General features: G+C 38.1%; 1 protein-coding gene across 1 annotated transcript in view; it reads left to right on the plus strand.

The window, feature by feature from the left end:
• Sac1 (Sac1 phosphatase) overlaps positions 1-16,398 on the plus strand; it is a 273,269-nt gene that overhangs the window by 203,986 nt on the left and 52,885 nt on the right. The window contains exon 12 of the mRNA XM_067150216.2: positions 2,841-2,901. Within this exon, the coding sequence (XP_067006317.1) occupies positions 2,841-2,901 (61 nt within the window). The remainder of the gene's footprint in view (positions 1-2,840; positions 2,902-16,398) is intronic.

Consider the following 16,398-nt stretch of genomic DNA (forward strand, 5'->3'; position numbering starts at 1 on the left):
TGGAGTATTCCATTCGACTAGCTGATCAATCGATGTTTTGAGTGTGTTCCATTTAGAGTGTTTTAAGAACCCTTCCAGAAATCAATAATTCTAGAAGGTTGATCGAACCGTATATATATCAAGCTGTCAGTCAGTGGGGCAGTCAGTTCAAGAGAGAGAGTATGTGTGTTACAGTGAGCGAGTCAGTGTTGTTGATATCTGTACTTGTCAGAATCTACTTCAGGGTACACCGCTATTAAGTGTTGTAGTGTCACTGGCTATTGTGTGTAATTGTGTGTTGTGACTTACATTGACAATAAAGTAGTTTACACAAGGAAATGTACGTGTTCTCATGTGATATTATTTATCGTCCAATAAAATCACATTTGAGAGCATTAATATAAGGAAGGGTGAGAGAAAGGAGACTCTGGTGAATAATATTTTCACAGATGAGAGACAGGGTAGGTAATATAGAAATCGGGCGATAGTTTCTGACATCAGAATTCTTTCCACTTTTAAAAACCGGAGTGATGTTAGCGATTTTCCAGTCATCAGGAAAGTAGCTAGCTAAGAAGCAACGGTTAAATATAACAGCAATAGGATGGGCAAGAGTCGTAGCAGTATTCTTAAGGAGGACAGGACTGAGACCATCTGGACCAGTAGGTTTATTTTCTGGCAGGGAGGAAAGTAAAGAATAGACTTCTGACTCAGAGGTGGAAAGATTGCTGAGACTATGAGAAGGAACAGAATCAATACATGGAAAATCTGGGAACTGAACAGGTGCAACAAAATTAAACGCAAAGTAATCATTAAAAATTTCCGGTCTATTACTACCACTGGCTAAATTATCACCCCAAGTTACTGTGTCTGGCACACGCTTTGAATTTTTCCTGTTGTTTATCAGAGACTAGAATCTCCTGCTATTACTTCTCACTTCTAGGCAGGCAGAGTTTACGTAGTCCTGGTAATCCCGTTTTAGAAGCTGTTTATGGTGTTTTCTGGTCTTTCCAGGCTTTCGTTTCTTAATTTCTGCAATTTTGGTGTCACTTTTCTTCCATGGAGGGCATCTGGCAGATGTTTTATGAGAGGGAACAAGGTCACGGATCGCAGCACGAGTCCAGTCATAGAACAGGTCCACTGCTTCTTGGACTTCACCCACTTGCAGCAAGTGCCAGGGTAGAAGAGAGAGGGTGTGATTGACAGCCTGCCAATCAACCTTTCGCCACATGGGTACACAGTTCCTGGTATAGGGTCGATGACATTTCGGGGGCGGGGAGAGGCAATAGAGAAAGTTGCCCCTACAGACTTATCGTTTGATTTTAAAATATTTCGTCCTACAGAAATAACTGAAGGCTCAATGGAGCAGAGTAGGCAGTCAAGAAGACTATCCCCCACATGTGTTCTCATGGACGTATTGTTGGATGCTTAGGCCCATAATATAATGGTCAAGGTGCCACTTGTTGAGGCTATTAGAAGGGACACCTTGCGCAGGGGGATTCCAAGATATAGAGAGGTTAAAGTCACCCAGTATAATTACATTAGGATTCAGATTAATGGTTTTCATTACAGAAGAGGGAAAATTTTCAGAATTATTGAGGGTTGATTGAGGTGGTCTGTAAGAACAAGCAAATAGATATTTGGAATGCTGAAATTTCACTTCTACCCAAACGGCTTCACAGCCACTACTTAAATCAGTACGTAGGTTAGAGCGCCATTTGGATTTAACGGCCGGGGAATTCCCCGCCCGCCCACACAGTCTGTTCTGAAAATGGAAAACTCTTTGGAAAGAGGGAATTCCATGTCTGGAACAAAGTCAGTTAACTAACTTTCAGAGAATATACTTAATCAATAAGTGTAGTCAAATGTTCCACCTTTACAAAACTAAAAGATTTTTTATTTATTGAATTAACAATTAACAAATATCGGTACATGTTTTGTCTATCTTGTGGACATCATCAGCCAAATAATTGTAAGAATAAGAGCAATAGACAAGGATCTCAGTATCTCGAGAAAATAGATGAGTAGATTTTAATGAAACTTGGTATTTCAGTTGTCCAAAATATTTCACCAGGAGTGGGTGCTTAGAAGGGGCCTAAGGTATAAAACTCAATGTATCTTTCGGTTGGTTTTACACAAAAATAGCTCATGGCGAATTTTTGTTCTATATCTTTTTCCAAGACCTTGAAAATTATGGGAAATATCAATGGCAGTCATGTTAAAGTTGAAGTCCAAGAGCCAGTAACTAACTCTATAGATTGTAAAGAGACTTGCTATGGAGATCGCTCCAGCAACATTTGAAAGACTTTGTTCACCTCTCAGTATTTCTGTAAGTATTAACCTGATACTAGGTGCTCTTTTATACCGGAAGGAAGAGATCAAATGAAGATCAGCAATAATGAAAATAAAGTAGAAACTGCAAAGGGCCACAGAGAGTAAGAAAATGGGTACATCATGACAAGCTGCTGACAGGGAAAGGCATGCCCACTTATGTGACTTATAACCTGAGGAGCAATGTGAGGGGTGGATAAAAATGACATCATGCACATCTTAAGTGATTGCCTTATCAATGCCGGATACTACAGCTAGTTATTAAAATTTATATCATGGTGGGGTGTTTTGTTAGCCCAGAAATAACAAATTATTGAAAGAAAGAAATAGTAAATGATTTATAGTTTTTAAAGTTTTAAGAAGTAAATACATTGTAAATTTTTATGTTTACAAAATGTTTGTTTTTTCCTGGTTACATTTTTATAAATATTTTTAATTATGTACATCATATTACTATAGTGCTAAACTTTAGGAGTGTAGCCAGAATATTTTTCCTCCCTTGATCACTCAGAGAAACATTGTATTTGTTTTAGTTTCCACTTGTTTTGCTGATTGCCATCGCTATGTTCTTCGCCAATGTCATCACTCCGTCCGGTGAGTTTGCTCATGACTTTCTGAATTGCTTATTTTTGCAACAAAATTTTTTTTTAAAAGTTACACTGTGTATGTACAAAATGTTGTATATTATTCAGATATATTATGCTGAATGTGTGTCTAGTGCTTTTTCAGATATCATTCTTTTTAAAAATTTCCCTCTTTCCCTCCCGCTCCCCCACCCCCTCCCCTTTTTTATAACACCTTTTAGTTGGAAAATGTACTCATAATTAATTCTAAGCAAAATTGAACTGAAGTACAGTGAAACTATGTTAAGAAGTTCCCGCATAAGAAGTTTTCCCGCCTGAGAAGTGTGATATTCTTGGTTTCTTGATCAGTTGCATTAAGATATATGTATATTTTTTCCCGTTTAAAGTGTTCTGTTGTAAATATATTTCCCAGTTGAACAGTTCAGATTTTAGAGCCCCTTGAGATAGAAAACGTCCGCTCAAAGCAGCCCATGGTTAGAATCCTCCAGTCTCCGCGCAAGTTGCACCCTGTGTTAGACTGTTCACGCGCTCACTGTGTGTGTCTGGTGTCATGTGCGGGCCTGCCAAGGCCATATGACATCACGCTATGACAACACGGACAGCAGATTCTCACTCTCACCTAGTGGAATCGAATCGAACCCATCAGTCGAAATTTCCACTCCACCGTTCCATCTCGCGGAATAGAATCGAACAGGATTCTACGTGGGAAACATAAAGCACGCAATGGATGGTTTGAGAAAACTTTAATGCAGTAATTTGCGGGCCGTGACAGGGTGAAGTCATTAATGGAGGTGGCCTAAACATTAATTAAAAACCGTAAGGTGTATTTGTCCACAACATTACTTTTAATCTACCACAAAATTGAATATTCTAACCTGTTTGATTTTTCATTCCCTTGCTTATTTCCTTCCAGGCATTCTCTCTTGCGTTGTTGTTGCAATAATACTTATGGGTCTTGCCGTAGAGGAAATTACGTTTTTGAACTAAACTGATAAGATTTTCCGTGCCCATTATTAGTGAGGTGAATAAAAACAACTTCCCGACTCTATGCAGGAAACAGCCGACTTGCCAGCAGCCAGCTGATACACATGCCACCACAGCCGGCCGAAAGATCCCGATCGTTTACAAAGTTGAACGAATGTTGATAGCCAACTGGGTGTTGGTGGGAGGCACACAGATGCATTGCAATACCACGTCACAGTTCGTGTTTGTTCGCCGTGCGGTATGATAGCTCGTGAGTGAGTCTTATTCGTGTATGGCGTTGGTGACTAGTTTTCTTTTTGTGTGTGTGGGGAGAGTGGACGGTAGGCCATGGCTGCCTCCAGTGGAGGGCCATTGACAGTGACAGGTGATAAGATATTAGTAGAGAGTGAAATTGAAGTTCAAATGGAGGAGGACTCCATCTCCGATAAAACTTCTGATTCAGAGCAACCTCCGCTACCCAATTCAATCAATAGTGATCAGCGAAATCCAGATATAGGAACTCCACTTCGTTCTACTGAAGGCCAGCCCGATCAACAATCAACAATACAGCAAGTGGTTACTGCACCTGAGTATTATAATAAATTCCACCATGGTCCATATGTAGTTTTCGTAGAATCCACTGTAGATAAGAATGTCGGTAGATTACACCCCATGGCCCTCGGTCGCCGTTTTTATGAACAGGACTTAAACGTCAAATCACTTCAACGCAAGGGCAGAAACAGGATACAAGCGACCTTTCATACTGCCATGCAAGCTAATGCGTGCGTAACTCTATATTAAAAGCATTAAAAATCAAGGCGTATATTCCCTCGTCACAAGTATTACGAGTGGGAATAATACGTGGTGTTGATAAGGACTTTTCACATGAGGAACTCCTCAACCATCTAGATACTCTAGTACCGGTCAAATCCGTTCAGAGGCTTAATCAAAGAGTCGTACAGGACGGTGTAACAACTTATCTTCCTACCGGCTCTATTAAGATTATTTTTCGTTCACAAATGCTTCCTCAACAGATGGCTCTGTACAAAGTATATATGGATGTAGAACCCTTCATTTTTTCACCTATTCGTTGCAGAAAGTGTCAACGATATGGCCACACCGTAAAGCAATGTCAAGCAAACAATTCCCGTTGTGGTAAATGTTCACAGTTACACGCACCTAACGAGTGTACTGAACAATTCATTCAACGTGCCTATTGCAAAAAAGACCATCTCACGGGATCACTGGACTGTCCCGAGCATAAATACCAAGTTCAAATTAAAAAAACTCATGAGTAAGGAATACCTTTCATTTCCTGAGGCAAAAGCTCGGGTAGCACTTCCAGTTTATTACCCAGACCAACAACCGAACCAGTTTCCCCCATTATCGCAAGAAAATTGGTCACCTTCGATTGAAAATCCCCGGAAGCGTAAGTTTACTCAGGTTGTTTTGCAATCTCCGCCCTCAGCGCCTGAGCCAGGTTATGACAAACAGGGTTATTTAGCCATTCTCCAGAACGAAAATGTACCTTCAGAGCAGCTAACTTCGCTACCAAGTACATCAGCGGCAGCTGAATCAGTGTTGCACACTCAACCTACGCCCCAACACCAAGGGCAGAGAAATATTTCAGCCTCTCAGGCCGAAAATTATACTCCAACGAAGGAATACCTTCACCAAGAAATACAACGCATCCTGGTAATGTTAATACAAGTCTTGGGTCAAGAACCCCAACTTATTAATGTAATTTATAAATTAAGGGATCATATCATGACTATCAGTTCATGATCAGACTACTACAATGGAACAGTAGAAGTGTCATTTCCAAGCGGCATGAATTACAATTACTAATAGAAGAGACTCAGGCTAATCTTATATTTTTACAAGAAACATGGTTTAAACCTCACTCTCATTTTCGATTATTTGGCTATCAGATCATAAGACACGATGGTAACGGTTATGACGGGGTAGCCACGTGCATTCAAAAGTCTTTAAGTTATACTACGTTATCTATTCAATATCTGATACCGCACACTTATGCAGTAGGACTTATTTATAATAATATTTCTTTTCTAAATCTATATTGTCCTCCGCAAATATATATCACCCAAGGACAATGGGCGGAATTTTTTGCTCAATTTGAACAGTTTCAACACATCTTCATTGTGGGAGACTTCAATTGTCATCATACCGAATGGGGAAGTGCAACAGATACAGCAAAAGGGTTAAATTTATTATTAATGTCCAATAGACATGATTTTTTAATTCTAAACGACGGCTCTCCGACTCGTATTACACCTCCCGGTTCCCCACCTAGCGCGGTCGATCTAACACTTTGCCGTACGAACATGGTTCCAGTTACCACATGGCATACTTTGGCAGATACTCACACTAGCGATCATTTCCCTATCATCATCACGTATGGTCTTAGTAAATGTGGCCCGACATCATTAGCATTGCAAACATTAAGTAACGTCCGCTCATATAAAAATTTTAATCCCCAAGCTTATCTTAATCAAATCCTGCAACGTGAACATGGTAACAACATAACTTTTCCATCCTTATTTGCCTTTTTGACCCATTATTTAAATACTTTCCACCCTTGCAGACCCATCAAGACATTTAGACCTCCCCCAGTTACCGCAATCAAATGGTGGGATAAAGACTGTCACGATCTTATATCTCGGCGCAAACTGTTATTCAAATTATATCGTAAGTCCATGACTCAGTATAATTATCTGCAATTACGTAAGCATATCGTGAAAACGAAACTAATTTTTAATTCCAAAAAACGTAAGGCATGGCAAGCATTTCTCTCCTCTTTAACCCCTCACCTACCTTCTGCTCAATTATGGAACACCATTCGTATGATTACACGAACGTTCCAATATCAAACCCACTATTCTTTTCCTCGTATGGTATTAGAAGAATTTCTACAGTCGATCACCCCGGCCTCGGCAATACCCCCATTTATACCCCCGTCAGCTCATGATCCTCGTCAATTTCCTACATTGCTACAACCAATAACCTATAATGAACTTCAAGCAGTAATATCCCATGAAAATAGTTCATCACCGAGACCAGATGCCATTACATAACATGCTTAAATTACTACCCTCCCAAGCTCAGGTTTTATTAATGCAGTATTATAATGATATCCTCAATTCCATTCAAGTGCCCCAATGGAATACTTTTTTTTATAACTCCAATATTAAAACCCTACAAACATCCAAACGTGCCAGAAAATTTTCGAGGAATCGTTTTAGGTTCATGCATCCGCAAAACATTTTGCAAAATTTTTCTTTGAAGACTTGTGTGGACGTTGGAGTATTATAACATGTTTCCTAAGTATCAATTTGCTTTTATGCGAGGACGCAGTACACAAGATCCTATCACAATATTGATCCTTGATATTTTATTAGCTAGATGGAGGAAGCAAACCACTATCGCTATTTTCTTGGACATCAAAGGTGCTTATGATTTAGTCTTACTGCATATTTTATGGGCAAAATCAAAAGGAAATCCATGACTTAATTTTATATCTATTTTGCACCAATTGTTCACAAACCGTACAATAACACTAAAATGTGCTCAATACCAAATCGACAGTCGTCAAACATCACGTGGCTTATCACAGGGGTTCATATTGAGTGGAATATTATTCGCTTTATATATGAAAGAACTAGAAACTATTGTAACCCCTTATGCACGTATAATAGCTTTTGCCTATGATTATGTAATTTATTTTTCCCATACTAACATTGACACCTGTAGGAACACAATATCGCAAGTCATGTGTCTTGTTTTTCAGTGGCTAACTTCCCATGGCCTCTACCTTTCACTTCCTAAGTGTGCAGCTATGGTTTTCAGTACCAAGTGAGTGTTTGATAAAAGTCCTATCACTTTTGATGCCTATAGTATCCCCTTTGTCCCACAACACCTGTATTTAGGTATTTGTCTGGATCAAAATCTAAATTGGAATTTTCAGCTTCAGTGGTTATATCGAAAGTCAGAAGGTTATCTTAACATCCTGAAAACAACATATGAGTAACAACACAGTAAAGGTTTCCACCTATTCAATACAAAATATATTCACAATATTTTAAAATTACATGGAACTAGTTTCGACCCATCTAGAAGTCATCATCAGCCACATCAAAGCAAAGATCACTCATGATGAAATCCTAAGAACATGTTAATTTTAACAGTAAGATTATTATGGAATAACAAGTGAATGTGGTAAATGAAAAGAGATGTTAGTATGGAACAGGTGAGTAATAGCTAATAAATATACAAGGAATAAACATAAGAGGTTTGGAACAAAGTATAAAAGGGGGCTTAGTGTTGTAAAAATTATATAATCATGGAAAACAGTAAGTCCTAATAATGAAGAATGCAATGTGAAATGACACACATAAAATTATATATAGCTTAGGAAGAGTGGAGGTGGTTTAGGAGGGGAAGAGGGCTTAAGGTGGGGTTGAAGGGTGTGGGAGAAAGGGTAATTGTCTCGGAAAAGGATTTCGTCAAGAGTGATCTTTGCTTTGATGTGGCTGATGATGACCCCTAGATGGGTCGAAACTAGTTCCATGTAATTTTAAAATATTGTGAATATATTTTGTATTGAATAGGTGGAAACCTTTACTGTGTTGTTACTCATATGTTATTCTCAGTTCAATACGGACCAACAACATGAAATTTATAACCCTTAATCCTGAAAACAGTAACTAGGCGTAATTGGGGAGCAGATGCTTCCTCAGCTTTACAGTTATATCGAGCTACAATTCGATCTACATTGGATTACAGTGCACATATAATTGACTTAGCACCTAAACAAACTCTCTTAAAATTAGATAGAATACAATATTCCTCCTTATGTATAAGTATTGGTGCACTCAAAACTACACCCACTAATGCTCTGTTAGTTGAAGCTACAGAACCACCTCTTCACATTCGTAGGTTAAAACTAGCAAAAAAATGTATTCTCAAACATATAGCTCGATCGAATTCCATGATAATTCCTAAGCTGAAATTATTGTATGAATATTACCACCAGCGTCCCCCAACAAATAGACGATACCCAGCTATATACATGGCATATGTTGACATGCAGAATATTCAAGACTCGATCCTACGAACACCTCGCTTAATTATGTATTCATACAGTTATAACATTCTCACTTTCAAACCGTCAATAATTATACCTTCTTCTTTCCCATCTGCTCAATCTTCCCGCGGAACAGAATCTAATAACCTCATTCACAAAAAATTTAAAGGATCATTAAACCCACAAGATTATAATATATTTACTGATGGGGCGAAATCCCCTAATGGAGTAGGAGCAGCTTTCTTTGACCCTCAAGCACACATAAGTTTTCAATATCCTTTACCGAATATTATACCTATATTTACAGCAGAACTATATGTGATTTATCAAGCGCTATTATATGTCCAACGTCTTGGTTTCCGAAAGATAAATATCTTTACAGATTCCCAAAGTGTTCTCCAGGCTTTACAGTCTTTTTCACAATCCCACAATATGTATTTATACGAGGTTAAATACTTGCTTTATCAACTTGAGAAGTCAGGCGTCTATATTACGTTGATCTGGATAAAAGGGCATACTAATCATTACGGTAATGATCAAGCCAATTCTGCAGCAAAGGAGGCAAGTCATGATACCTCAAACCTACTACAAATCAAAATTCCGCTTTCTGATCTCTTTTCTCGCATTAAGATAGATGCTAATCAGGCTTGGCAAACATTATGGCAACTTTCTGCAGGTGCGAAAGGAAAATACTATCATCAACTACAGCCCAACATCCCAATACAGGAGCCTCCGTGGCTCAGACGGCAACGCGTCGGCCTCTCACCGCTGGTTACCGTGGTTCAAATCCCGGTGACTCCATGTGAGATTTGTGCTGGACAAAGCGGAGGCGGGACAGGTTTTTCTCCGGGTACTCCGGTTTTCCCTGTCATCTTTCATTCCAGCAACACTCTTCATTATCATTTCATAACATTTATCACTCATTAATATAAATCACCTTGGGAGTGGCGACCCCATTGTAATAACAGCCTATATATATATTTCATTTATTACATTCCTGACCCGGTCAATGACTGGAAAACAGGTTGTAGGTTTTCATTTTCATTTTTCATCCCAATACAGGCATGGTTTTTTAAAGGTACGTACACGCGCCGGCACATCATCAATATAATACGATTACGTTTTAATCACTCCTTAACCCCGGCCTACAAATATAGGTTTCATATTTCTAATCATCCATCTTGTACTTGTGGCCACAGAAATGGCAATAGTGATCACCTAGTTTCCAGTGTCCACAATATGCATTACAACAACGTTTATTAATTCAGAAATTAATAAGTCTCCACGTACCTCTGCCAACATGTGTTTCAGTATTGTTGTTTCAACCATCACCACAAATAATCACTCTTATTAACCAGTTTCTTGATTCTACTCAAATACGGTTGTAATTATACTACATTCATTTGTTTGTTCACTACGTTCATGGAAATGACACTCCTACAGGGTAGTAAGGGCTTAGTTAGCATCATATCTCATATTGATAGTCTTGCAATGGTTCCTAATATTTCACATCACACTTGGTTATTCGTGTGCAAATAAACCTTAATAGTGATGCGTGTGCATAGGAAATGGAATAATATTGTTGGGTGAAATATTAAGTATGGCTTGAGACTGGGAAAAAGGACACTTCAATCCCGAACAAACTCCTCAAGAAAGAAAGAAAGAAAGAACAATACCACGTGTTGGCATAAAATTGAAAGTTATTTTTAATTTTACCTTTATACGAGCTAAACATTGTATTATCGTGTCACTCGTAATTATTACATCACATTATTAGAACGTAGCACAAGGATGAGGAGACATGAAATAAAATTCTCGCGGGGAAAGAAACCGTTTACGTTCAGATGTGCTAGCGTTGCTACTGCGCCTTTATCACTCCCACGTAATACCCCAGATACTTTTCCATGCACTCATTTCTGCAACTTCGAACCTGTGTTTCTTTTCTTCATTACCTATAGGATGAAGAGGATTGAAGCGGGAAAATAAACTCAATACTGGCTTGGCCGTGCGGTACTTGTGAAACAGCCAGAAACTATGCCCGTTGCCGTGACAACCAGTAGGAATGCAGGAGCGATTTAGGCCTAGGTTCTAAGATCTCTAAGAATAAGTTGCTAGATTTCCCATTTGCTGCCGTTATCCTTGAAGCAGGTGTCAGGGGTGTGAGGAAGATAGAAAGCACATGCTAACAAACTATAGTACACGTCTTGTCTTTGCGTCTTATAAGCTTAAGCTACGGATTGCCAAGCATAGTGTAGCGTCGTAATTAGTATGAATAGGAGTCGGTGAAGTTAGTTGTACTTGTAATATCAACGTACAAACTTTTTTTAAGTGAAAATGAGCGGAACTCAGGGGAAAGAGATCAAGCGAAAGGCACTAACAATAAAAGACAAAGTGGAGATTACAGTATAAGGAAAGTGGAGTCGTCTACACTTTCCCATGTTGCTTTGGCAAAGGAGCTGGGGATGCCGCCGTCTACTTTGAACGGTATTATAGCGAAGAAAGAAGAGATCTCTGCTTCTGCAGGGAATACTTCAGCAAATTGTAAGGAAGTTAAATCTGAAAAGTACGATGAAATAGAACAAGCTGTGCTAATGTGGTTTAAACAGCAGCGAAGTTTAAACATACCTTTCAGTGGGACTATTGTGCAGGAGAAAGCCGCACACAAATTAAGGGTACCTTTTACCGCGTCGAATGGGTGGCTGGACCACTTTAAAAATAGAGCCGGCATCATTTACAAAACAATTTGTTGCGAAGCAGAGACTACTAAGTGCGGAGGAAAGGAAAGCGTGGAAGGAAATGGTTCTGCCGGCTAAAATAAGCAAACCTTGCAACGTTTTTATATAACTTAATATGTTCCCTTCTCTTATCAAATATATTTATAATACGGTATGTTCAATTATTTTACTTTATCTCTAAAAATATTGTCATGATAATCAAATTTTTATATTGTGGCTTTCTGTTAGCAGCTCTCATATATCGGCGTATTTCGGTATTGTTCATGAACAAGGAAATCTGTTGGCTGTGTGTTTCACATGTATTTCAAAGTACAGAATAAGTTTTTGGGCATTACACCTTTTAAGAAGTTTCCTGCTTAAAAAGTTTGTTTTTTGTAGTCCCTTGAAAAACTTCTTAACAGAGTTTCACTGTATTTACATATGAGCTAGGAACAAAAACTCAGATTCCCATCGTTTCTAAATGGGTTCAGTCCCCATTTTACTGGAGCAGCTAACATACAGTACTAGAACTCTTCATCTTCATCTCTACAAAAATAACATGATCATCTCTGTGTGTCAGCCTGTGTTTAAACACAGTCCACAGTTTTGAATATTGTAATGGCAGCATTCATTATAATGACTTGAACAGAATATTCTAACTACAAAACTGAGCTTGAAATGGTGACCATGCTAAAGATTGCATTATCATGATTTCTTGACTGATGTTAGATCTACAGATTCTACAAAAGTCGCATCTTTGTCTCAAGATACTGAGTGAATGGCTACGAGGTTTGGGTCTCGTAGCTGTCAGCTTGTGTTTGAGAGATGGTGAGTTTGAACCCTACTGTTGGTAGCCCTGGTTTACCATGGTTTCCCATTTTCACACCAGGCAAATGCCAACACTGCATGGCCATTAAGGGCATGGCCATTTCCTTCCCACTCCTAGACCTTACCTATCCCATCATCATCATAAGATCTATCTGTGTTGGTGTGACGTGAAAAAATGTCTCAAGATAACACAGCTGTCAGTGCAGTATTATTAATAATAATAATAATAATAATAATAATAATGGTTGATTGATCAACAACGGAAAACAGAACAGTCACGCGAAGAACTTGTTACTGCTAGACGACATACGGCTAAAATCATCCGAAGGGTTAAGAGAAATTATCACACGGAGATGTTACACTCTATTGATGAAGCATTTACTCAACATAAGACAAGAGATTACTATAAAACATTTCGGCAATACCAAACAAATTATACTCCCCCAACACTCCTAATGAGAGATACTAATGGAAAACAGGCACATACTAATCAAGATAATGCGGAAATTTTAGCTAGATACTTTGAGAACTTACTTAACAGTGAGGAACCTTCAGAATATCTGCAATATGACACACATCCAAAAAATAGGATACCTTTAGAAAAGGTTATATCGCCCGTTTATAATGAATTACGAGCAGCAATTGATTCCCTTAAAAATTATAAAGCACTGGGAGAGAACCAAATCGTCGCAGAGGTATGGAAGAATGCTAATGACCAAACCGTTCATAATCTACATAAACATCTTATAGATATTTGGAATATTGCTACAATGCCTGAAGAGTGGAATATGGCAATAATTCAACCATTGCATAAAAAGGGCGATAGATCTGATCCAAATAATTATCGGGGAGTGTCATTATTGGATATCACATATAAGATTTTATCTAAGATTATCTATAACGGAATACAGGGTCATCTTGACTGTGAACTAGGGGAATATCAAGGTGGATTTCGTCCAGGAAGAAGCTGCCCTGACCAAATCATCAGTTTAAAATGGATTATGAAACATCATAGATCTAGAAACAAAAATTTAATTATTACGTTTGTTGATTTTCAAAAGGCGTATGATAGTATACATCGTGAATCACTGTTGAATGTCCTTCAGGAATTTGGTCTACATTCCAAAATTATTAGCCTGATTGGTATGACTCTTAAGAATACTCAATCTAAAGTTAGATTCAGAAATGAGTTATCTAAATCATTTGCAATTACAACAGGCCTCCGCCAGGGAGATGGACTTTCGCCATTATTGTTCAATTGTGTATTGGAAAAGGTCATGCAAGAGCGGACTAAGGTATGTCCTCCAAAAGTCAAAATTGGAAAAAATATCAATAAATTGCTTGGCATTCGCGGATGATCTTGCGATACTGGCAAATGGTTTCGAAGAGGCTAAAGTTCAATTGGAAGAACTTGCAAATGTAGCGAAAAAAATTGGATTGCAAATTTCGTATGATAAAACAAAAATAATGCCTACTTTCAGAACTCTAAATTCAGAGCTATTATTAAATAATAATAAACGAATTGAAATTGTAAGTACATTTAAATATTTGGGTGAAAATCTCACTTGGAATTGCAATGAAAGACCATCAATAGAGAGCAGAATATATAAACTGAAGCAGGCACAACGGATAACTTGGCCTACATACAAAAAGAAATGTCTTTCGATTAATGCTAAATGTAGGCATTATAACTCTGTTATTAAACCAGAAGCAACTTATGCTTGTGAAACATTATTTAAACTCAATACTAGATCAACAACAGAACGCTTACAACGAGTTGATCGAAGGATACTCAGGACGATCATAAACAAGAAACATCAGGTGGATGGACAGTGGAGATTGTTGCCGAATGAGGTTATCTATCGGAAAAGTGAGTCCATCACAGACACGATGAGAAAAAGAAGAATTGCCTTTTTTTTGTAATATATTTTGACTAAGTGATAACAGAGTTTTAAAACAATTATTTAATTACTTTTGGAATAGTAAATCAAAAAACAGTTGGTTTAAAGAAGTTCAAAGTGATTTGGAGGAGTTGAATATTACCATGCAAACCATAGAAAACAGAGGCGAGAAAAGTATTTTGAAGAATAAATGTATCAGGCTTCCTCTGACCACTGTACAGAGGAAACAATATGTTATAACGGATGCGGAGAGGGCAGCCAGGTCAACCAGATTCAAGACTTTTTGGGAGAAGAAAAGGAAGACAAATTTGTTGTAGTCTGATTTAAGTGCTCCAATGTGGGCGTACACTCTGTAAATAAATAAATAAATAAATAATAATAATAATAATAATAAATGCTGGGGCTGTACCTTAATTAAGGCCAAGGCCGCTTCCTTCCAACTCCTAGGCCTTTCCTATCCCATCGTCGCCATAAGACCTATCTGTGTCGGTGCGACGTAAAGCCCCTAGCAAAATAATAATAATAATAATAATAATAATAATAATAATAATAATAATAATAATGCTCACTCCAGTCGTCAGCCTTAAGGCTGGCTGGATCCTCAACAACTCTTATCACTAGCTGTTATAGATGGCCTAGGCGTCACTGAAGAGGCGTACTAGAGAAATGAGGAGTGCGGTAGTTTCCTGTTGCTTTCCTCGCTGAGCCAGTCGTTGCTGTTACATATCAGTCTGTTAAGCCCTCTGAAATGCATCCACCAGCAGACCCTATGAGCAACATTTTCACACCATTCATAGCAGGGACTGGCTGTATAAGGAATAGCATTACTAGCATCGCTTATACCTCGGTTACTTTAATATTGTCAAAGCCAAGGATAAGACAGAGACAGATCAATGAAAGTAACAAAATTGTTCTAGCTCATACCAGAAAACATAGTGCACTGTAAACACTAGGTCTTAATAATAATATTAATAATAGTAATCATCATTTGGCCTCAGCTGCCAGGTTTGATTTGATGCCATTTAGGCTATCTATATGTTACTTCAACATTCCGTTTTACTCTACCAGATGGCAGAGAAGCAGGCTCTATTGGGCAATCTGTGGCGGAGTTTAAATTAACTTTGTGCTGATATGAAGTCTATTAGGAACTGGTAACGATCTTGTCCGAAGTACCTCGAAGAGGCATGGGATGAACCAATCATAGGAATCAGCTTTGGATTCTAACCTTGAACATTGTAACCCATACAGATCATGGATTTAATGAGACGCAGACACATCTTAGGTCTAAGTGAAATTAAATGGAAAAGCTGCAGTACGAGTGTGTTAAAGAATGGATATCAATTATATTGAAGTGGGAATAAAATCGGTAGCATGGAATGGCATAGGTTTTGTTCTCCATAAAGACATCGATAGTGTCTCAGATTACATAAAATAAATTTCATTGTAAAGTCCGTATTGTCGTACGTATACTATAAGTTTAAATCAAGGACATGTTTCGTCTAACTTGTAGACATCATCAGCCGTAAAATACTGAAGAAAAAGCACAAAAAAGACAAGGACAGAATAACACATTGAAATAAATCAGGTTGCCGAATACGTCAATTAAAATAGTGAGGCTGTTCTAGATTGTTCCGAGCACAAACATTCAAAAGTTGTTGATGAACAAGCTTAAAATTATACACAGGAGATGATACAGTAATACTTGGTATTAAAATTCTTCTTGAGGGTGCTGTTGACATGCAGTATTCAGGTCCTTCGGTAAAAGCTGGTAAGTAGGTGCACAATGTTATTTCTAGTAGAAAAAAGACGATCAACGAGCATGTGTAGGAAATCCAGAGAGATGATATAAAGATCGTCTAATTGGTGCAAAGTTGACATTTCTTATTAAAAATTCGGTGGAATATCTGATCGTATGACGTATGTAGAAATACAGTGGATGGCCCTGGAATAAGAATAAGGACTATTGTAATTATTGAAATTAGGCAAGTTTTTCTATA

This window comes from Anabrus simplex, chromosome 6 (genome assembly GCF_040414725.1).
Source record: "Anabrus simplex isolate iqAnaSimp1 chromosome 6, ASM4041472v1, whole genome shotgun sequence".
Lineage (NCBI taxonomy): Eukaryota > Metazoa > Arthropoda > Insecta > Orthoptera > Tettigoniidae > Anabrus > Anabrus simplex.